At 45.2% G+C, this 24,343-nt stretch overlaps 1 protein-coding gene across 12 annotated transcripts in view; it reads left to right on the forward strand.

Moving 5' to 3' along the window:
* Nucleotides 1–24,343, forward strand: part of HYDIN (HYDIN axonemal central pair apparatus protein) — a 451,680-nt gene that overhangs the window by 113,752 nt on the left and 313,585 nt on the right. For all 12 annotated transcript variants that reach the window (XR_012664515.1, XR_012664516.1, XM_048816820.2 and 9 more), the window contains 2 exons: nt 8,299–8,423; nt 22,833–23,034. Coding sequence is in view for 10 of the 12 variants with exons in the window: in XM_048816820.2 (XP_048672777.2) it covers nt 8,299–8,423; nt 22,833–23,034 (327 nt within the window). In the remaining 2 variants the exon portion in view is untranslated. The remainder of the gene's footprint in view (nt 1–8,298; nt 8,424–22,832; nt 23,035–24,343) is intronic.

The following is a 24,343-nucleotide window of genomic DNA, read 5'->3' on the forward strand; positions in this document are numbered from 1 at the left end:
TTTATTAGCAGTGTAGTGTCAAGGAAGTGGATCTCTTGTGTGGACTGGTCCAGGCTGAGGTTGATGGTGGGATGGAAATTCTTGAAATCACGGTGGAATTCCTCAAGGGCTTCTTTTCCATGGGTCCAGATGATGAAGATGTCATCAATAAAGCGCAAGTAGAGTAGGGGCATTAGGGGACGAGAGCTGAGGAAGCGTTGTTCTAAGTCAGCCATAAAAATGTTGGCATACTGTGGGGCCAGTTAACTTAGGCTTGAATAGATACTGGGAGTGGCTAAGTCATTATGCAAGGTAACCTATTTCCCCTTGTTTTTTCCTACGCCCCCCCTCAGACGTTCTTGTTAAACCCTGGATTTGTGCTGGAAATGGCCCACCTTGATTATCATACACATTGTAAGGAGAGTGATCACTTTAGATAAGCTATTACCAGCAGAAGAGTGGGGTCGGGGGAGAGAAAACCTTTTGTAGTGGTAAACACCCAATTTTTCATGCTTTGTGTGTATAAAAAGATCTTCTATACTTTCCACAGTATGCATCCGATGAAGTGAGCTGTAGCTCACGAAAGCTTATGCTCAAATAAATTGGTGAGTCTCTAAGGTGCCACAAGTCCTCCTTTTCTTTTTGCGAATACAAACTAACATGGCTGTTACTCTGAAATAAAAAAAATGTAAGCAAACAATTTCAAAGTTTAAGCAAGAGGTTTCCTCAAACCATTAGACAGATATGTTTTTGCAGAGTCTGCATGTCTTGACGGCCCTGACAAACACATCCCAAAGGGCAGATATAGATAAGCTTTCGGTTTTTCTAAAACACATACCTCAACAATTTCAACAGAGATCTTATCGGGAAGGACAGAGGGTCAGGCTCCCCACCTACTCCTCCTCACTGCTTCCTTAGTTATTCTAAGGCTGTTGCAGAAGCCTGCTAAGAGCTACTGATGTAGCTACTTTTGGCCATATGCATGATAATCAATATTACAATTATCGGTAGCAGCCAGGCATCTTGCTGGTCCACCAAAATCTCCCCATACAGTGGCAGACATTGGGAATACCCATAACTGAATCCCTTTCCATAGCAGAAAGAAAAGGAGAACTTGTGGCACCTTCATGCATCCGATGAAGTGAGCTGTAGCTCACAAAAGCTTATGCTCAAATAAATGTGTTAGTCTCTAAGGTGCCACAAGTCCTCCTTTTCTTTTTGTGGATACAGACTAACGCGGCTGCTACTCTGAAACCTATCTCTAGCAGGTATCTGATGTTAGGTACGCTGACCTGAACACTTCTGGCAGCAGAAGCAATCTGTGTACCCTTGAGAAACAAACCCTCAGCTGTATAGGAACAATTAATTTGTGACATTTGATACTTCCTGACTGGTTCCGCTCAGCTGTCAGTGGAATGACTTGTTCGCCTTTAATACACTGAAGAGCAAAACTATGTTTTAGCTCAGGAGTTCTCAACCATTTTCTTGCTGAGGCCCCCCTCAACATGCTATAAAAACACCAGGGCCCAGCAGCGGGGGGGAGGGGGGAGAAATTGGGGCTCCAGTCCAAGGGGGACCCTTGGGCATAGGTATGGTTTTACTTTTATTGGGGTGTGGGGCAAGAGCTGGTGAGGCTTGCGCCAGCTCCACACAGCAGTGTCCAGGGAGGGAGCACCACCTCCGCCCCCTGACTCACTCAGGAGGCCACCAAGTCTGTCTGGGCTGTGGGGGCCCTGTCAGGGTTCCCTCCCCACTCTGAACTCTAGGCTACAGATGTGGGGACCTGCATGAAAGACCGCTGAGCTTATTTTTACCAGCTGAGGTTAAAACTTCCCCAAGGCACAAATTCTTTGCCCTTGGAGGGTACGCTGCCACCACCAAGTGATTTAACAAAGAATCAGGGAAAGGACCACTTGGAGTTCCTATTCCTCCAAAATATCCCCCCCCCAAGCCCTTACACCACCCTTCCTGGGGAGGCTGGAGAATAGTATCCTAACCAATTGGTTACAAAGTGATCACAGACCCAAACCTCTGGGTCTTAGGACAATAGAGAAGTCAGTCAGGGTCTTAAAAGAAGGACTTTATTAAAAAAAAAAGGTAAAAATCACCTCTGTAAAATCAGGATGGAAAATAACTTTACAGGGTAACAAAAGATTCAAAAACACAGCAGAACTTCCTCTAGGCTTAGTTCAAAGTTACAAAAAAAAAACGAATAAACCTCCCCCCAGCAAAGGAAAAATTCACAAGCAGAACAAAAGATAATCTAACAGGCCTTGCCTGGCTTTTACTTACAATTTTTGTCATACGACAGACTTTTAGGATGGTTTATAGGAGAAGGAGTTTTCTGACCTGATGCTTCTCTACTTCACAAGAGAACACACCAAACAAAGCCTTCTGCCCCCAGATTTGAAAGTATCTTCTTTCCCCATTGGTCCTTTTGGTCTGGTGCCAACCAGGTTATTTGAGCTTCTTAACCCCTTACAGGTAAGGAGGAATTCTAGGCTACCCATAGCTGTATGGTTATGACAGGCCCGGAACCAAAAAATATAACTCAAAGTGGGGACTCAGTTCAAAAAGTTTGAAAACCACTTGGGGTGCAGGGAGCGGGTAGCTGGGGCTGTGTGCTGGTAAGGGAGTAGCTCAGGGTGCAGGGAGGGGATAGCTTGGGGCTGTGTGAAGGCAGGGGAGTAGCTAAGGGTGCAAGCAGGGGGTAGCTAGGGGCTGTGTATGGATGGGGCTGGGGGGTCACAGTGCAGCTCTCAGCTTTGGGGAGGAAGGTGCTGAGGCTCCTGGCTTTGGGGGAGGTTTGCCGGCTTCACCCCACAACGCTCCCAGCTTCAACGCTGGGGCTTGGGGCATCGGGTTTCAGTGGTGGAGCTCCTCGGCCTCTCTGAAAGGGCTCGCAGACCCCCATGTAAGAACCCTGTTTTAGCTGATGCCTAATCATCGGAATTCAACTCCCTCCATCACATTAAAGAGCAGTTATTGGGGAACCCGAGACAGCTTTCACCAGTCATAGGGGTTCATGGGATCCAACCATGGCAATTGGAATGCAGATGAACTACTGCATTTGGCAATCCAAGTATATGAACATTGGGGCTCATAATGGCCAGTGCTGCTTTCCCAATAGCAAACAGTCCAAGATTCCTCACTCAGCTTCTTGGGATATATCTGCACTGCAGCTGAGAACCAGCCTCCCAGCCCGGGTAGCCAGAGTTAAGCTAGCGAGACTTAAGTTACTGCGCTATACATAGCGATATGAATGTTGTGGCTCCGGTGCCGACTTGGGCTGTCCTGAGCAGGGGCCCAGGGGGTCTTGGGAGTGCGAGCTGTTACCTGATCTGTAACGTCCATGCTGCTATTTTTAAGTGCACTAGCTCAAGCCCTGCTAGTGGGAGTCTGTCTATCTGGGTGAGCTTGAGGCTCACGCTCAACTGCAGTGTAGACGGACCTGCAAGCTCCAGTGCTTCTCCCATTGAAATCAGTGGCAAAGCTCTCACTGACTAATGGCCCTTAATTGGAGCTACTTATCCTTAATGAGCAAAAACTCCAGCAATTTCATCAGCTGTCTATGGGTTCCTATCAATAATGCTCCGTATGTGCCATGCTCCAATTGTTCACCTTGTTTTTATATATGAATTACATTTCAAAACCACAGTGAGACACTCCAGACTGTGCTTTTCAGGATGATAATTTAACTACCAGCAAAATATTAAAAACAAATAGACCTTGGTCCTTTCAGAGGATGCTATAAGCCCCTCCCCCCACAAATCAGGCAGTCCTTGCCCAGAAATGCATTTCACCTGACTTATCCAGAAAATGATTCCAAGACATTAAGATGTTGAGACTTCCCTTTGATGAACCAGGAGTCCCTTGTTATGTTCTGTCTCAAATCAGCATGTTTTTATGTCAATATTAATGCACAGCAGATTCTTATAATGACTTCTAACACACTGGAAAGAGCTTAAGCAGTCCAAGTACTTCTAGTAAGCATGGCCAATGTTCTTTACAGAGTCACTTAGCAAGCACTCTTGATTCCTGCCATCCAGAATTACAACTTTCATCACTTGTGCTTAAATAGAGAATCTCCCATTAAATTCACTTACAATTAAATCCTCCTGTTAATGACACTTCAGTTACCTAGAAACTCAATTGCTGAGATTGTAATTGAAGTATTCTCTTCTCTTGTTTGACTTATTTACATGCTGAGATACCACTCTAGCTACAGTTTTGATCTTCATTGATTCAAGGCCTTTACTTCTTAGAATTAACTGTAACTGAAATACCAATAGGTTATGATCCTTCTTAAATAGAAACAGGATATTTTTAAAATTGAAACAATGAAAACGATAGATTAAAAACCCCATTAATCATTCCCTCCATTGGTCTCCTAGCAGTCTCATAGACTCATAGACATTAAGGTCAGAAGGGACCGTTATGACCTCCTGCACCCACCCACTCTTGCAATAAACCTCTCACCTATGTCTGAGCTATTGAAGTCCTCAAACCATGGTTTAAAGACTTCAAGGTGCAGAGAATCATAGAATCATAGAATATCAGGGTTGGAAGGGACCTTAGGAGGTCATCTAGTCCAACCCCCTGCTCAAAGCAGGACCGATCCCCAATTAAATCATCCCAGCCAGGGCTTTGTCAAGCCTGACCTTAAAAACTTCTAAGGAAGGAGATTCCACCAGCTCCCTAGGTAACGCATTCCAGTGCTTCACCACCCTTCTACTGAAAAAGTTTTTCCTAATATCCAACCTAAATCTCCCCCACTGCAACTTGAGACCATTACTCCTTGTCCTGTCATCCGCTACCACTGAGAATAGTCTAGATCCATCCTCTTTGGAACCACCTTTCAGGTAGTTGAAAGCAGCTATCAAATCCCCCCTCATTCTTCTCTTCTGTAGACTAAACAATCCCAGTTCCTTCAGCCTCTCCTCATAAGTCATGTGTTCCAGTCCCCTAATCATTTTTGTTGCCCTCTGCTGGACTCTCTCCAATTTCTCCACATCCTTCTTGTAGTGTGGGGCCCAAAACTGGACACAGTACTCCAGATGAGGCCTCACCAATGTCGAATAGAGGGGAATGATCACATCCCTCGATCTGCTGGCAATTCCCTTCCTTATACATCCCAAAATGCCATTGGCCTTCTTGGCAACAAGGGCACACTGTTGATTCAGATCCAGCTTCTCATCCACTGTAACCCCTAGGTCCTTTTCCGCAGAACTGCTGCCGAGCCATTCGGTCCCTAGTCTGTAGCAGTGCATTGGGTTCTTCCATCCTAAGTGCAGGACTCTGCACTTGTCCTTGTTGAACCTCATCAGATTTCTTTTGGCCCAATCCTCCAATTTGTCTAGGTCCCTCTGTATCCTATCCCTACCCTCCAGCATATCTACCTCTCTTCCCAGTTTAGTATTGTCTGCAAACTTCCAGAGTGTGCAATCCACACCATCCTCCAGATCATTTATGAAGATATTGAACAAAACCGGCCCAAGGACTGACCCTTGGGGCACTCCGCTTGATACTGGCTGCCAGCTAGACATGGAGCCATTGATCACTATCCGTTGAGCCCGACAATCTAGCCAACTTTCTACCCTCCTTATAGTCCATTCATCCAGCCCATACTTCTTTAACTTGCTCCAATCCTCCAGCAAGTGACCTATGCCCCATGCTGTAGAGGAAGGCAAAAAACCCTCAGGGCTTCTTCCAATCTGCCCTGGAAGAAAATTCCTTCCCGACCCCAAATATGGTGATCAGCTGAACCCTGAGCATGTAGGCAAGATTTACCAGCCAGATACCCAGGAAAGAATTCTCTGTAGTAACTCAAATCCCACCACATCTAACATCCCATCACAGGCCATTGGGCCTATTTACCATGAATAGTTAACGATCAATTAATTGCCAAAATCATGTTATCCCATCATACCATCTCCTCCATAAACTTATCGAGTTTAATCTTGAAGACAGATAGGTCTTTTGCCCCCACTGCTTCCCTTGGAAGGCTGTTCCAGAACTTCACTCCTCTGATGGTTAGAAACCTTCGTCTAATTTCAAGTCTAAACTTCCCGATGGCCAGTTTATATCCATTTGTTCTTGTGTCCACATTGGTACTGAGTTTAAATAATTCCTCTCCCTCTCCGGTATTTATCCCTCTGATATATTTATAGAGAGCAATCATATCTCCCCTCAGTCTTCTTTTGGTTAGGCTAAACAAGCCAAGGTCTTTGAGTCTCCTTTCATAAGACAGGTTTTCCATTCCTCGGATCATCCTAGTAGCCCTTCTCCGTACCTGTTCAGTTTGAATTCATCCTTCTTAAACATGGGAGACCAGAACTGCACACAGTATTCCAGGTGAGGTCTCACCAGTGCCTTGTATAATGGTACTAACACCTCATCTCTACTAGAAATACTTCGCCTGATGCATGCCAAGACCGCATTAGCTTTTTTCATGGCCATATCTCATTGGTGGCTCATAGTCATCCTGTGGTCAACCAATACCCCAAGGTCCTTCTCCTCCTCCATTACTTCTAATTGATGCGTCCCCAGCTTATAACTAAAATTCTTTTTATTAATCCCTAAATGCATGACCTTACACTTCTCACTATTAAATTTCAGCCTATTACTATTACTCCAGTTTACAAGGTCATCCAGATCCTCCTGTATGATATCCCGGTCTTTCTCTAAATTGGCAATACCTCCCAGCTTTGTATCATCCGCAAACTTTATTAGCACACTCCCACTTTTTGTGCCGAGGTCAGTAATAAAAAGATTAAATGAGATTGGTCCCAAAACCGATCCTGAGGAACTCCACTGGTAACCTCCCTCCAGTCTGACAGTTCACCTTTCAGTATAACCCGCTGTAGTCTCCCCTTTAACCAGTTCCTTATCCACCTTTCAACTTTCATATTGATCCCCATCTTTTCCAATTTAACTAATAATTCCACATGTGGCACCGTATCAAATGCCTTACTAAAGTCTTTCTTCTTTATGTCAGCCTTATAGGTTGTAGACTTTCTGGGAGAGGGACTATCTCCGATATTTATGCCTTGTGCAATGCAAGGTATCTTGCTAGTACTCAGCAAATAATTAATAATTATTTCATTTTGTGAAAATAGTTAGTCTAAAAGATGAGCTAGAAAAACCTCGCATAAAAACCAGATTTTAAAACAGAGTCTAGTCTCTGATGTGAGTTAATTGCTGTTAGGATTATTGTGTTCTTCAAAAAAAGTTGTGCAGTTGTGTTTGTATAACACCGACAGACCCCGGTCGTCAGTGGACGGGATCGAAGCTGGGACCTGTGGAGCTTAGTGCATGAGCCTCTCCTGCATGAGCTAAAAGCCAACTGGCTATTAGCTAAGGTTATTGAGCAGACTCAATCTCTTTCTCTCTCTCTCTAAGTCAGGGGTTCTCAAACTGGGGGTCAGGACCCCTCAGGGGGTCGCAAATTTATTTCATGGGGGGTCTCAAGCTGTCAGCCTCCACCCCAAACCCTGCTTTGCCTCCAGCATTTATAATGGTGTTAAATATATAAAAAAGTGTGTCCATTTATAAGGGGGGTCTCACTCAGAGGCTTGCTATGCGAAAGGGGTCACGAGGACAAATGTTTGAGAACCATTGCTCTAATTTGTCTCATTGCCACTACATGGGACAGAACACCACACCCAGAAGGTGTGTGGGTTACATGCTTCCCCTAGCTGAGGAAGCATGACCCAAGCTTCAGAGACTTCCCAGTTGAAATCCTGGATGAGCCCCCAGTTGTTACGCCGACAGACCCCTGTCATCAGCAGATGGGATGGGACCTCTGAAGCTAAATGCATGAGTCTCTACTGCATGAGCTAAAAGCCAGCGAGCTATTAGCTAAGGCTGTAGAGCAGACTCAGTCTCCTCTTCCCTCTCTCTCTCAGTGGTCTTGGTGCCCCTAGATGGGACGGGGCACCACACCCAGGAAGTGTGTGAGGTACACTTGCTGACTCATTTTTATTTCAGTGGCTGCTAGAATGGGACTCAGTGGGCCTGATTCTAGAACTCTATAGACCATCACAGAATCATCCCATACAAGTGGAAATTTACAAGGGGCTGGGATTTCATTTGATTACAGACTGATTACATCCCAGTAATAATTTGAGGTGTGAGATCTCTGCAGAAAGTTGGGGTCATGAGCCAGATTCTGATCTTACAAACCCTGATTTAAGTGCCTCCTAATATACACAGGTGTAAAAAAGGAGAACAAGAACTAATAATCAGTTTGCATGTCTGTTAGCCATCAAAGGGTGTATCCCAGTTTAGGCCTGATGTGTCATTTTCATTGTGTTGCAGCCCTTTCTCTGTAGAGCCGTGCATTGGGACACTGGGTGTTGGGGAGACCATGCAGCTAACAGTAGAGTTCCAGCCGCTGGAAATAGGTGATCACTCCAAGGACCTGATTGTTCATTATGACACAGGTGAGTGCTGTGCTGTGTAAGTACTCCATATATTTCCAATCAAAAACCTGGAGTTAAAAAAGAGTTAAGGCTGGTAGCCTGTTTCAGTGGAGTCCAGCCAATGCCCCAAAATAATATTAAAATGGCTTTACACAAACTGCCCCTTTTCAGACCTCGAAACATTCGAGTGCCTGGAAATGAACAGTCAAAGGATTCGGCCTGTACATATTTGTCTGCGTCGAGCACAATGTGGTCTTGGTCCATACTGGGGGTTCCGTTGTGATACATAATGAAATAATTGTTTGTCACTCACTATCGCCCCCACCCATCCAAATGTAACTTTACCAGCTCGATTGTATCCAAATAGAAGTCAAGGTCAAAATAGTTGGTGACTAGGGGATTAATGGAAATGGATCTCTTGAAAAGTATGGGTTGGATGAATGGACTATAAGGTGGATAGAAAGCTGGCTAGATCGTCAGGCTCAGTGGGTAGTAATCAACGGCTCGATGTCTAGTTGGCAGCCGGTATTAAGCGGAGTGTCCCAAGAGTTGGTCCTGGGGCTGGTTTTGTTCTATATCTTCATTAATGATCTGGAGGAAGGAGTGGATTGCATCCTCAGCAAGTTTGCAGATGACACTAAACTGGGAGGAGTGGTAGGTATGCTGGAGGGTAGGGATAGGATATAGAGGGGTTATGGTGGATGAGAAGCTGGATATGAGTCAACAGTGTGCCCTTGTTGCCAAGAAGACTAACTGCATTTGGGGCTGTATACGTAGGGGCATTGCCAGCAGATCATGGGACGTAATCATTTCCCTCTATTTGGCATTGGTGAGGCCTCATCTGGAGTTCTGGGTCCAGTTTTGGGCCCCACACTACAAGAAGGATGTGGAAAAATTGGAAAGAGTCCAGCGGACGGTGACAAAAATGATTAGGGGTCTGGAGCACATGACTTATGAGGAGAGGCTGAGGGAACTGGGATTGTTTAGTCTGCAGAAGAGAAGAATGAGGGGGGATTTGATAGCTGCTTTCAAGTACCTGAAAGGGGGTTCTAAAGAGGATGGATCTAGACTGTTCTCAGTGGTAGCAGATGACAGAACAAGGAGTATTGGTCTCAAGTTGCAGTGGGGGAGGTTTAGGTTGGATATTAGGAAAATCTTTTTCACTAGGAGGGTGGTGAAGCACTGGAATGGGTTACCTAGAGAGGTGGTGGAATCTCCTTCCTTCGAGGTTTTTAAGGTCAGGCTTGACAAAGCCCTGTCTGGGATGATTTAGTTGGGGATTATTAGGTCCTGCTTTGAGCAGGGGGTTGGACTAGATGACCTTCTGAGGTCCCTTCATATTCTATGATTCTGTGTTTCTAAGTTACTTTGATCTGTGTGACGAGGCAAATTAATACCCTTTTGGTCATCCTTGTTCTAGAAGGAATGAGGATTTGTGCTGGCTGACCTAATAAATCTTAGTATCAATAAAGAATCATTGGTGTATTTACCTTTGTCTGAAGGAGAAGTCATCTTCTGCCCCTTGTTCTAATTCTTGGTCCTGAGAAGCTTGATCTACATTAATGTGGTTAACACCATGCAACCTAAGAAACGGTTCTATTTGTCCCAAGTATGTATGGATTGGTAAAAAGCTTTGACTTATACAGACTAACCTTTCTAGCGCTATGGGTATTAATGCCTTTATTTAATATTTGGCATTTTCTGGTACCCTGACTGAGAATTGTTCAGTCCTATACTTTCTTCTTTTGATCACACTGTCCTTTAAAAGAAAGGCATTAAAGTTCCAGATGGAAAGCAACTGAAGTGCCTCATTTGTATGTGTGCACCATTTTCACTGCTTCCTTAACGAAGCTAGAGGATAAAAAACAAAGGACCAGATCCTTCATGGTGTAAATTAGAACGAGCTGAGTTGGAGATCTGGGTTGTGAGGAAAGAGCAGGGGAGTTGTATCCTTATGTATCAAAGATGCTAATGATAAAACTACCTGAATATATTGAGAAATAGTGAAAGTGCCATGCGGCCTAACCACACATCATTTCTACATTGGTAGAACTCCTTTGATTTCAATAGGGGTAACACCTGATTTATAAATGAGATCAGAATCAGGTCCAGGATCTACATGACACAGACTGAGGTTTTCAATCTGATTCTCAATGCACAGAAATCCCCATCATCTAATCTGATCCCCCACTACAGCTGGAATAGGTGCTGGAACTAGGGGTGCTGGAACTAGAGGTGCTGGGGGTGCTGCTGCACCCCCTGACTTGAAATGGTTTCCATTATATGTAAGGTTTCCAGTTTGGTTCAATGGCTCTCAACACCCCATTATAAAATTGTTCTAGCATCCCTAACAGCTAGTCCCCTTGCTGGCACAGAGGAGATAAAAGTGGATGGGCCACAGAGATAGATAGAACTAGTGTCTCACTCCCCTAAGAGGTGGTCCTTCTTCACTGGGGTTGAAATATATTCTAGGAGTGATGTGGGGGAAGCCTGCACTGCACGTTCTGTAGATAAACACAGGACTTCACTCCCCATCACTGTGACAACTTTCAATGGCACTAAATTCATTAAAGCAAAACAAGAAAGAGATAAAGAACAAGGGAAAAATTAAGGATCATCTCTGTTGCTTTGTAGCATACAAAGAAGTAGGTGACTGCAGAGATTGATCAAATGCTTCAATTCCATTTCAGCTATTAATCAGTCTCAAAAGCTGCTTATTGCAAGTGTATTACAGAGCAGCTGAGATCCCATTACACAGCCTAACACAGCAGACCCTTGCTAATTTATACTGCGCTGAGTCATACACCCATAACTCGCAACCCAAAAGCAGGCACATCTCTCTTACAAAGCTGCACAACAGATCATTTTCTAGTGAAATACAAACTATAAAGACTAAATGGCAGTTCAGTACATTGTGATGCATTTTCCTTGCTTTATTGTTTTTCGTTAATTCCTCACTAACTTATATTCTCATTGGGTCTTCCAGTTGTTAATGTGATTTAGAGAGGGGCTACCATCTGTTACGTTATTGTTACTGTGACGTTGCACTCTATATGATTTTATGGAAATATGCTAATGAGTGTGTCTATAATGTAACTGGAATATGCTTTATGTGAAAGGTTTCTTGTAAGGTATCATTACAAAGCTTCAGAGTAGCAACCGTGTTAGTCTGTATCCACAAAAAGAAAAGGAGGACTTCTGGCACCTTAGAGACGAACAAATTTATTTGAGCATAAGCTTTCGTGAGCTACAGCTCACTTCATCGGATGCATTCAGTGGAAAATACAGTGGGGAGATTTATATACACAGAGAACATGAAACAATGGGTGTTACCATACACACAACAAGAGTGATCAGGTAAGGTGAGCTATTACCAGCAGAAGAGCCCGGGGGGAAAAAACCTTTTGTAGTGATAATCAAGGTGGGCCATTTCCAGCAGTTGACGAGACCGTGTGAGGAACAGTGGGGGCAGGGGGAATAAACATGGGGAAATAGTTTTACTTTGTGTAATGACACATCCACTCCCAGTCTTTATTCAAGCCTAAGTTAATTGTATCCAGTTTGCATTCCCTTGGTGAATCCATGCTGACTGTTCCTGATCACTTTCCTCTCATGTAAGTGCTTCAGGATTGATTCTTTGAGGACCTGCTCCATGATTTTTCCGGGGACTGAGGTGAGGCTGACTGGCCTGTAGTTCCCAGGATCCTCCTTCTTCCCTTTTTTAAAGATTGGCACTACATTAGCCTTTTTCCAGTCATCCGGGACTTCCCCCGTTCGCCACGAGTTTTCAAAGATAATGGCCAATGGCTCTGCAATCACAGCCGCCAGTTCCTTTAGCACTCTTGGATGCAACTCGTCCGGCCCCATGGACTTGTGCACGTCCAACTTTTCTAAATAGTCCCTAACCACCTCTTTCTCCACAGAGGGCTGGCCATCTATTCCCCATGTTGTGATGCCCAGCGCAGCAGTCTGGGAGCTGACCTTGTTCGTGAAGACAGAGGCAAAAAAACCATTGAGTACATTAGCTTTTTCCACATCCTCTGTCACTAGGTTGCCTCCCTCATTCAGTAAGGGGCCCACACTTTCCTTGGCTTTCTTCTTGTTGCCAACATACCTGAAGAAACCCTTCTTGTTACTCTTAACATCTCTCGCTAGCTGCAGCTCCAGGTGCGATTTGGCCCTCCTAATTTCATTCCTACATGCCCGAGCAATATTTTTATACTCCTCCCTGGTCATATGTCCAACCTTCCACTTCTTGTAAGCTTCTTTTTTATGCTTAAGATCTGCTAGGATTTCACCGTTAAGCCAAGCTGGTCGCCTGCCATATTTACTATTCTTTCGACACATTGGGATGGTTTGTCCCTGTAACCTCAATAAGGATTCTTTAAAATACAGCCAGCTCTCCTGGACTCCTTTCCCCTTCATGTTAGTCCCCCAGGGGATCCTACCCATCCGTTCCCTGAGGGAGTCGAAGTCTGCTTTCCTGAAGTCCAGGGTCCGTATCCTGCTGCTCTCCTTTCTTCCCTGTGTCAGGATCCTGAACTCAACCAACTCATGGTCACTGCCTCCCAGATTCCCATCCACTTTTGCTTCCCCTACTAATTCTTCCTGGTTTGTGAGCAGCAGGTCAAGAAAAGCTCCCCCCTAGTTGGCTCCTCTAGCACTTGCGCCAGGAAATTGTCCCCTACGCTTTCCAAAAACTTCCTGGATTGTCTATGCACCGCTGTATTGCTCTCCCAGCAGATATCAGGAAAATTAAAGTCACCCATGAGAATCAGGGCATGCGATCTAGTAGCTTCCGCGAGCTGCTGGAAGAAAGCCTCATCCACCTCATCCCCCTGGTCCGGTGGTCTATAGCAGACTCCCACCACTACATCACTCCTGTTGCTCACACTTCTAAACTTAATCCAGAGACACTCAGGTTTTTCTGCAGTTTCGTACCGGAGCTCTGAGCAGTCATACTGCTCTCTTACAGTGCTACTCCCCCACCTTTTCTGCCCTGCCTGTCCTTCCTGAACCGTTTATAACCATCCATGACAGTACTCCAGTCATGTGAGTGTCCATTGTTGAAAGCTGAGGTTACACGGTGAGTGTGAGAGTGTTGCATTGCCCGTCATTTCTGTACCAATAGGCTGGCCTTTCCTTCTGTGCCAGTGGTGCCATGAAGGAATGGGAAGAACAAAATGGCTTGTCTCCACAGTACAGATCATGGTGGTGAATCATAGAAGGCAGGGATTTAGTAGTGAAAATCTGGAGGTTATCGGGACCTTGTGCTTTAGCTTTCTTTATAATGTGTGGGGTTTACTGCTGATAAAGCTCTTCTACTGGTTAGGGCTCATTTCAATGTACAGTGGGTTCATTAAAAACTTTGCACTCACACCCCGAATACCTGTTGGAACTGGATCATTTTCCTATATACAGAATAGATGTCACTGTGATACTAAATTCACAGAGGCAAACTGTGAGCTTCTGTTGACCACATCTATATATGCTGATGGATATACAAGTCCCTGTTTGTTCATTTTAATGCAATTCTTGATTCCTTTGATATCAGATAGATTTACAGTAGTTACCTGAACCAGTCCCAGGGGCTTGGACAGTCTAATTTCTGAGCAATGACCTCTTTTGAATCACTAGTTAATTTCTTTAATGTTTCTGTCCACACATTTTTGATTTCTAGAGTTAGTTACAGTAGTGATTTTTCTGCTGTTTTAGATGGGTCTGTTCCACTTGTTACAGAGTTGGCTGGGAACCGCTGTCTCTCTCCATGGCCCTGTGTATTGAGACAGATTATCTGTCACTGTAAGGGTACATGGGGGAGAATTATGTTTGAGTCTGATTTTAGATATCTGTTGGCACAACTTTCTAGCTCAGAAAGCAAGAAAAACCTGTTAATGCAACACTAGGATTAGGGCTTTCGTTCCCTAAGGTCTGGAGATGCCCAACCCGGTTTGCAGAGCAACAGTAACTCACTCACCTGTATGTGCACAGCTCTGCGTAATAGCGAAGAGCACAATAACTATGTGCCAAGTGTGTTCCTGGTGCAGTAAGCAAATCTCCATTGATTTCAGTGGAGGTGTGTTAGCTGTGAAACTGGGCCTCTCTGTGCAAGAGCTGAGTTCTGTTTGCTGTGGGACCATTGTTCACTTAAAATCTGAGTGTTGGCATTGCATTTAATTAATTTTTTCTGCCAAAATTTATATTTCAGCCAGGCAGGTACCATAGCTCATCATTATCACAACATCAATAATGGTTAAAAATAGGCACCATCATCCTGTATATACTGCAGCCACGTCTTTCAGAGCTTCCTCATTCTCTGATAGCGCTGGGCTCTTCCTCAAATATATTCTGAGAGATTCCTCCACTTTGCTTCCATTTGTAGTGAAGCCTGTTCCATGACTCCCAGTAATTCCAGTGACACAATGTATGATTGCAGGAGACATCTAACTCGTCTATGCTCCCCAAGGGTGGTGCAGAGCAACTGATGGGCCCCTTTTGTCCACCCAGTTAAAGAAAGGGCTGGGATTGGGGGCACTGCTTTGCCTGTCCCAAAAACCATTTGGAGCATAGCACTTAGATCAGAGAGCTGCCTGAGGACAACACAGCTTATCCTGTTGACCAGTATTGTTTCATTGCTTCCTTGTACTCCCACATCAGTCTGTCTCCAGCTGGTGTCTCTTGTCTTCTACTTAGCTTGTGAGCTTTTGCAGGCAGGGACCATTTGTTTATTCTGCGTCTGCACAGGGGTTCTGGTCCAAGGCGAGCGCCTGGATACTACTGTAATACAAGTAATAAATTGAAGAATGTCCTGAGCTTTCGTTCCAGTCTGAAAAACAATTCTTTAAAACTGTAGATTTCATCAGTGGCAATTATTAAGGGATGACTTTTATAAATGAACAATTGCTGAAGGCCAGCATAAATAATGCAGTGATTTAACAATGTCCAGAAGAGGCTCCTGGATACAGGCTGGTGGGAACAATATTGAAATTACCTGCATGTAGAAGTCTCTCACTTCAAGAACTGTAACTGGTGTACTACCATGAAGGAAATTTGAGTATGGGAGCTTACATATGGCCTCTCCTCAGCCCAGTGAAGATCAAGTAGATCGCTGAGGCAATGCAGTTAGTCTCCCTGGAAGTGAGAAGGACCAAGTGCCTCATTCTTGAGTATTACCTGCTGGTGACTCCAGGGATGGTCCAGTGGATAAGGTGTAGGTTTGGGAGAGCTGGGTTCTCTTCTCCATTTTGCCACAGACTCCCTGCGTAATCATGGGCAAGTCACTCTCTGTGCCTTAGTTCCCCGTCTGTACAACAGGGAGTATAGAGGATAAAAATACATTAATGCTTGTGAGGTAGAGTCATAGAATATTAGGGTTGGAAGAGACATCAGGAGGTCATCTAGTCCAACCCCCTACTCATGACAGGACCAACACCAACTAAATCATCCCAGCCAGGGCTTGGTCAAGCTGGGCCTTAAAAACCTCTAAGGATGGAGATTCCACCACCTCCCTAGGTAACCCATTCCAGTGCTTCACCACCCTCCTAGTGAAATAGTGTTTCCTAATATACAACCTAGACCTCCCGCACTGCAACTTGAGACCCTTGCTCCTTGTTCGGTCATCTGCCACCATTGAGAACAGCCGAGTTCTATCCTCTTTGGAACCCCCCTTCAAGTAGTTGAAGGCTGCTATCAAATCCCCCAAATCCCCCATCATTCTTTTCTTCTGCAGACTAAATAACCCCAGTTCCCTCAGCCTCTCCTCGTAAGTCATGTGCCCCATCCCTCTGATCATTTTCGTTGCCCTCCGCTGGACTCTCTCCAATTTGTCCACATCCTTTCTGTATTGGGGGGACCAAAACTGGATGCAATACTCCATATGTAGCCTCACCAGTGATGAACAGAGGGGAACGATCACGGCCCTCGATCTGCTGGCAATGCTCCTACTACTACAGCCCAATATGCCGTTGGCCTTTTCGGCAATGAGGGCACACTGCTGACTCGTATCCACATTCTCATCCACTGTTATCGCCAGGTCCTTTTCTGCAAAACTGCTGCTTAGCCAGTCGGTCCCCAGCCTGTAGCAGTGCATGGGATTCTTCCTTCCTAAGTGCAGGACTCTGCACTTGTCCTTGTTGAACCTCATCAGATTCACATACTCTGCTAACATACTGTGGTAACTGTGGCCATATAAGTACCAAACAAGACAGATATGGAGCCATATTAATGCCCATCTGAGTGACAGGCTATAATTTTTACTTGCATTTCCAGTAATGAATTATGAGGACTTTCTCATACCTGTAAATCTTCAACTGCATTTATTGCTTAAAGAGGTGATAGCAAAGCCCGATTGAACCTTTGAAAGCCGGGACAAAAAGAGTTAAATCTGAATTTCCATATTTCCTAGGCATTCAAAACTTTAGACATCTGCTCATGTTAGCTTCTTAAGAGATTCTCATTACAAATCCCAGCAAAACAAAGGTGCTAAGGAATAAAGGAGCAATACATGTCAATGAAGATGAGAAAAACATGCAGCATATTATTCAATATGTCTGTCTAATCACTCTGTTTATCCTCCCTTAACATCTGGAGTAGTTGATGATGAAATATTGGCTGCAGATTTAATAAAAATCCCAAGTTAATTTTGGAAGTTTGTCGAATAGTTTTCTCACCCATTCATCGAAATAGGCATTCAGATAAACAAGGAGCTTTGACTCTGTTGTAAGATCAGTATGAAGAGAGATGTTCTGAAAATTCTTACATCTAGTAGTTCGGGATGGCATTTCCTGTATTACTAGAGTTCTCTGGAATTCTGTATCACCTTGTTTATTTTACACATTCAGTTGTTTCCTATGGCATAGGAAAGATAATTAGCTGGCTCAATCTCTTATTTGAGAAGGAAAAAAGGTACCATGATATGCTAAATTCTATGTGTCCATAGGCTTGCAGATAAATGCAAACTCCAAACATACCTTGGTGCCTGCTGTGTCAAAATACCTTTCGAAAGCCCCACGCTCCAGTTACTGTGCTTTGCTAATGTATTAAAAGTCCCTTTTGATTTACATTTCCAGCTTAGGGTTTCCTAACTGGCTGTAGAGTGAGATTGTCTTTTATTTGTCCTGCTGCTATGTAAATAATTTATTTAACAGTATCTAAGGGCAAGATGATTGACAGTCCCCGTAATAAGGATGTATTCTGTAAAAAAGAATAGGGCTGACATGTCCAGTTTCAATAAACATGTGGTTTGATGGCTACAAAACATCCCAAGCTACTAAACTGCAGAAATCTACCCTGTCAACTGAAATTCTCAACCACTGTTACAGTCAAGAGATTTATTTTTCTTATATATTAAGATACAAAGAGTCCTAAATGAAATGTCACATCTAATTTGCTGCCGAAGACATGAAGCCTGCAACTGCCCTCAGCTAACCTTGACAGCTCCATGCCTGGTGTCAATTCATCTGCCTCGCAGTGAAATCCACAGCATACTGCTGACTCACTGGGATCTGGGCTCTCTATTGCATATTAAGCTATTCGTGGATCTATATATTGAATATGCTTTCAAATGCATCTCCTCTTCTTGCAGCAAAAGCCCCAGAGCTTTCAGTGGAATCCCTAACACATTTTACCCAGGCCAACACTTTGAAAAGAGAAGGCACAAATCGTGGCACAGAGCCTCAGCTAGTGTAATTGGATGTGGGTCTGTTGACTTCTGTGGAGCGACACTGATGATTTATACCAGCAGAGTATCTGGTCCCCCATGAAAGCTTTTGACATGTGTCCAGGTCCTGTACACAAAGCCTGGTGCACATGTCGTCTGTACCTTGGTGTGCTCCATCCCCCAACTTGTGAGCATACATCAGGGGCCTGGTGCTAATTGGGCATGCTCACTTTGAAAAATGTCAGCCACTTAGACTCTTCTCAACAGCAATCCACTCGTTTTCTGCGATAGATTGTCTGTTATGCAAGCCAGATCCTCAGTGGAGAATCATCCTCTCTCCAGCAGTTAGACTCAGATGACTGTATCACAAAAGCACCATTGCAGTTGGCACTAAAGCCTTGTGAGCATCGTCAGCAGAGAAGATAAAGTTTGCATGAACATGGAGAGGCAATTACCCACTCACCAAGGCCTAGGCAACACCTGAGCACTATTTGACCTGTCCTGTGAAATCAAGACTTCTCCTACATTTAATCCACATTTCAGGAGAGGTTTGCAATGCATGTAAGTCTTTATCTGGTTTGACTAATGGTCCATGCCCTGGAAAAATCAGCAGCAGCCAGAACATTTAGCCTGCTTGTTGCTAGGACTTAAAGTGCACGCAGGGTTTGGGGTGGATGGTTAAAGCCACTTGAGAGTTCCAGACATCGAGCAGTTCTGATGGGTAAACTTAAGACAGAGAGAGACCAGACATGCATAGACAATCCAGGAAGTTTTTGGAAAGCATAGGGGACAATTTCCTGGCGCAAGTGCTAGAGGAGCCAACTAGGGAGGGCGCTTTTCTTGACCTGCTGCTCACAAACCAGGAAGAATTAGTAGGGGAAGCAAAAGTGGATGGGAATCTGGGAGGCAGTGACCATGAGTTGGTTGAGTTCAGGATCCTGACGCAGGGAAGAAAGGTAAGCAGCAGGATACGGACCCTGGACTTCAGGAAAGCAGACTTCGACTCCCTCAGGGAACGGATGGCCAGGATCCCCTGGGGGACTAACTTGAAGGGGAAAGGAGTCCAGGAGAGCTGGCTGTATTTCAAGGAATCCCTGTTGAGGTTACAGGGACAAACCATCCCAATGAGTCGAAAGAATAGTAAATATGGCAGGCGACCAGCTTGGCTTAATGGTGAAATCCTAGCGGATCTTAAACATAAAAAAGAAGCTTACAAGAAGTGGAAGGTTGGACATATGACCAGGGAAGAGTATAAAAATATTGCTTGGGCATGTAGGAATGATATCAGGAGGGCCAAATCGCACCTGGAGCTGCAGCTAGCCAGAGATGTCAAGAGTAACAAGAAGGGTTTCTTCAGGTATGTTGGCAACAAGAAGAAAGCCAAGGAAAGTGTGGGCCCCTTACTGAATGAGGGAGGCAACCTAGTGACAGAGGATGTGGAAAAAGCTAATGTACTCAATGCTTTTTTTGCCTCTGTTTTCACTAACAAGGTCAGCTTCCAGACTGCTGCGCTGGGCATCGCAAAATGGGGAAGAGATGGCCAGCCCTCTGTGGAGATAGAGGTGGTTAGGGACTATTTAGAAAAGCTGGACGTGCACAAGTCCATGGGGCCGGACGAGTTGCATCCGAGAGTGCTGAAGGAACTGGCGGCTGTGATTGCAGAGCCATTGGCCATTATCTTTGAAAACTCGTGGCGAACGGGGGAAGTCCCGGATGACTGGAAAAAGGCTAATGTAGTGCCAATCTTTAAAAAAGGGAAGAAGGAGGATCCTGGGAACTACAGGCCAGTCAGCCTCACCTCAGTCCCTGGAAAAATCATGGAGCAGGTCCTCAAAGAATCAATCCTGAAGCACTTGCATGAGAGGAAAGTGATCAGGAACAGCCAGCATGGATTCACCAAGGGAAGGTCATGCCTGACTAATCTAATCGCCTTTTATGATGAGATTACTGGTTCTGTGGATGAAGGGAAAGGAGTGGATGTATTGTTTCTTGACTTTAGCAAAGCTTTTGACACGGTCTCCCACAGTATTCTTGTCAGCAAGTTAAGGAAGTATGGGCGGGATGAATGCACTATAAGGTGGGTAGAAAGCTGGCTAGATTGTCGGGCTCAACGGGTAGTGATCAATGGCTCCATGTCTAGTTGGCAGCCAGTATCAAGTGGAGTGCCCCAAGTGTCGGTCCTGGGGCCGGTTTTGTTCAATATCTTCATAAATGATCTGGAGGATGGTGTGGATTGCACTCTCAGCAAATTTGCAGATGATACTAAACTGGGAGGAGTGGTAGATACGCTGGAGGGGAGGGATAGGATACAGAAGGACCTAGACAAATTGGAGGATTGGGCCAAAAGAAATCTGATGAGGTTCAATAAGGATAAGTGCAGGGTCCTGCACTTAGGACGGAAGAACCCAATGCACAGCTACAGACTAGGGACCGAATGGCTCGGCAGCAGTTCTGCGGAAAAGGACCTAGGGGTGACAGTGGACGAGAAGCTGGATATGAGTCAGCAGTGTGCCCTTGTTGCCAAGAAGGCCAATGGCATTTTGGGATGTATAAGTAGGGGCATAGCGAGCAGATCGAGGGACGTGATCGTTCCCCTCTATTCGACATTGGTGAGGCCTCATCTGGAGTACTGTGTCCAGTTTTGGGCCCCACACTACAAGAAGGATGTGGATAAATTGGAGAGAGTCCAGCGAAGGGCAACAAAAATGATTAGGGGTCTGGAACACATGACTTATGAGGAGAGGCTGAGGGAGCTGGGATTGTTCAGCCTGCAGAAGAGAAGAATGAGGGGGGATTTGATAGCTGCTTTCAACTACCTGAAAGGGGGTTCCAAAGAGGATGGCTCTAGACTGTTCTCAATGGTAGCAGATGACAGAACGAGGAGTAATGGTCTCAAGTTGCAGTGGGGGAGGTTTAGATTGGATATTAGGAAAAACTTTTTCACTAAGAGGGTGGTGAAACACTGGAATGCGTTACCTAGGGAGGTGGTGGAATCTCCTTCCGTAGAGGTTTTTAAGGTCAGGCTTGACAAAGCCCTGGCTGGGATGATTTAACTGGGAATTGGTCCTGCTTCGAGCAGGGGGTTGGACTAGATGACCTTCTGGGGTCCTTTCCAACCCTGATATTCTATGATTCTATGATTCTATGCCTTCCACACACACACTGCGGTGACTAGAAGCAGGGCGCACTCTCATGTGGCTCCATTCTCTGGGGCCATGGAGGGACCCCCTTGTACCAGAACCAGTGTCCTTGTGCTGCACAGTGCCTGGGCCAGGGTTTGGGGCGCTCCATGCAGGACAAACACACTCACTTTGTGCCAGGAGTGCAGTATGGTCAGTGTTCTCTGTGTGCTGTTATACAGCAAGCATTTGTGGGCAGGACCATTCACTGGCCGCCCTCCCATCTACTGTGTTCTGGGTCACGAGGAGCAGCAGACGCCACTTCTGCTTTCCAGCTGGAGTAGATGCTGCTGCCAGGAGGTGGTGGGGATTATGTGGCCTGATTGAGAGGAATGCTCCAGCATGTGGCCTGGCTGCTCAGGCTGTGCTTGGAGGCCAGCCTTTGGACCTTGTCTCTGCACAGAGAGAGATTTAGAAAGGTCATTTCTAGGTAGAAAGTAGAGGTGGGCCTGGACTTACATGCTTGTATGGCAAGTAAATGTATTTTTCTTGGTGGTTGCTTCCTCCCACAGGACCCATCACTTGTATGCAAACAGCAGTGTGTGCTAATGCCTCAGAGCCACAGTCTGATTTCATGCATGTCGCTGCAGCCGCCTTGCTGGAAACTGTCAGATGGGCAACTTTCAAAATGCTGGTGTCAGTTGTGTTATAGGCAGGAGCCCTCGCTGTGTCTTTAAAGGTGCTGGCAGGTTCTCAGAACATGGCATTATCATGCATTATCCATTGTTCTGGGCAGTCAGCAGCCATCTCCACTCGGCAGATAGGGAGGAACAGGTTAGAGCTAGTTGAAGGTAAACATTTCCTGACTAGTTTTATTAAAATAGTTGTGAGCACATTCAGCATGCAACTGCACACTTGGGGTAAGCAACAATAGCAGGGCAACAACAATGCTCGAGCGGGACTGTAGTAGGCATGCTGGGTGCCAGCCCCTGTCCATGGCCACACTCCACAGAGCCTCAGTTCACTGTATTCAAATCAACCTGTCATTGTCCTTCTCATAACACTACAGCAAACAGAGAGCCCAAAAGAGGCTCTGGCTTGCTGTGTCTCACTTCATTCTGGATTCTCTCTCCACCTGTCAGTCTGAACCACCGTGTCCCAGGTCCTGTCAGTGTAAGGTGATCAGGAAGGGGGGCATTGCGGTGATCAGCTCTGATCCATGAAGTACACAGAAGGCCCTGAGCAAGTGGTGTCTAAGGTGGGACTTTTCAAAAGCACCCAAATGATTTAGGAGCACAGATCCCATGGACTTTCAATAGAACGTGTGTGCCTAAATCACCAACACACCTTTGAAAATCCCACCCTAAACTATTAGCAGCCTGAGGAGTGGGCATCTCCATAGAACTCCAGAACTGCAGTCTCACTCATTGCAGTCCCAGTGTACCATCGCTGTGTACTCTTCCTTGGAAAGAGAACATGAGTACATCCAGTGGTAAGAGCTGAATCCACATTGCTCTTGGCCATATCTGCCATGAGGATATGTTAAATATATCAGTTTATTTCATTATAGATCCTTCCATATTGATGTATTGCCCTAAGCAAAAAATTCACTTAGCAAAGACCACTGAGTTTCTGTCCTTTGCTCTGTTCTAGGTGAGGATATCCACATAAGTTTGTATGGAGCAGCCATAGACGTCAATGTCAGACTGGACAAGAACTCCTTGATGATTGAGAAGACATACGTTACTTTAGCAAACCAAAGATCGGTGCTTATACACAACCGAAGTGACATCATAGCACACTTCCAGTGGAAGGTCTTTGTTACTCAAGAAGAGGAGGAACGACAGAAGCTAAGGTTAATTTGAAAGATAGATTGTTTTCAATATGACACTCAATCTTGACTAAAGCCCATGTTCAGTCTTTCCTGTTCTTGAGTGGATTAGGGCAAATTAAATTTCACTCTAACCACCCAAGGCTAGAAATGCTCCATTGGCCTCTAGGGCAGTGGTTCTCAGCATTTTCCCTCCTGGCCCCACCTCTCATATAGTCTTTCTGTTTATCACCCAATGAACGCCATGGCTGGATGGTTTCCCATATTGAAATTACTGCACATTTTTACCATAAAATATTAGCAATGACAAAGCCAATGTCTAAAAAACATCTCTACCAATGAGGAACCTCTTTCCTAACCATAGCCATTCTTGTTCCCTGGGACCCTCTTGCCTTTCAGACTGCTCGCACTCCATAGGAAGGCTAATTTTAGGGCTTGGCACTTTTTTGGAACACTCTTCTCCTGTCAGTGAGAATGTATAGCTGTAGAACGCCCAGGCTTAACATGTGGGAAAAAACGTGGTTCAGCCTGCAGCAGTGACCTGGGGATGTTTGTGCTGTTACCATCCCCTGCTGAGGGCATCAGAGACTCATTCTTCAAATGTCATAGCAAACAAATGGACAAAAGGGCTTTTCAAAGTCTCGATGTAGCCTGTACTTTGGCATCCGCAGAACTGGGCACTTTTGGGAGCTCTAGGTTTTGCACTTGCCAACAGCATTTGTTTGCACATATCAAATAGCTTAGGGCCACGTACACCCCTCTGTTGATGGGAGGGGAGGGGAGCAAAGGCTGGCTGGTGGCCATAGAAGGATATCTGGGAGTTGTGTGGGTTTTGTCTCTGTGGGCTCCATCTGGGGTTCCCTCACACTTTCCCTGACAGAACAGCCAGACAGCCTTTCCTGGTCCTTTGTGGGTATTTTGTATGATATCTAGGTCCTCAATCATATCACAAACTTTAAAAGAAGGCCAAAGAGAGGTGGGAGTGGAGTGTGTGTGGGTTTCTCTCTCAGAACTCTGGAGTTAGGGATATCCTCCCTGCACGCATACTCAGCACCCGAGATTTCACTTCCCTTTGCAGATATGAGGTCATGGCAGAAAAGTGTAAGTGTGTATGAGAAGTATGCTGGGAGAGTAACTAGTCTTCGGCTGTTTGTAGGCTTGCTCCCTGTGTTTGCATGGAATTTCATTCTAGTAGCAGTGAGAGTTGCTAGCACAGAACAACAGTGCAGCAGGAGACAAAGAAAAATGGCAAGGACATATGGCCAGCAAAAACATCCTGAGATCATGGGGCCAGCATGAGGGGAAAGTCCTGCATAAGTGAGCATGGGACAAA

Source organism: Caretta caretta, chromosome 12, assembly GCF_965140235.1.
Source record: "Caretta caretta isolate rCarCar2 chromosome 12, rCarCar1.hap1, whole genome shotgun sequence".
NCBI lineage: Eukaryota > Metazoa > Chordata > Testudines > Cheloniidae > Caretta > Caretta caretta.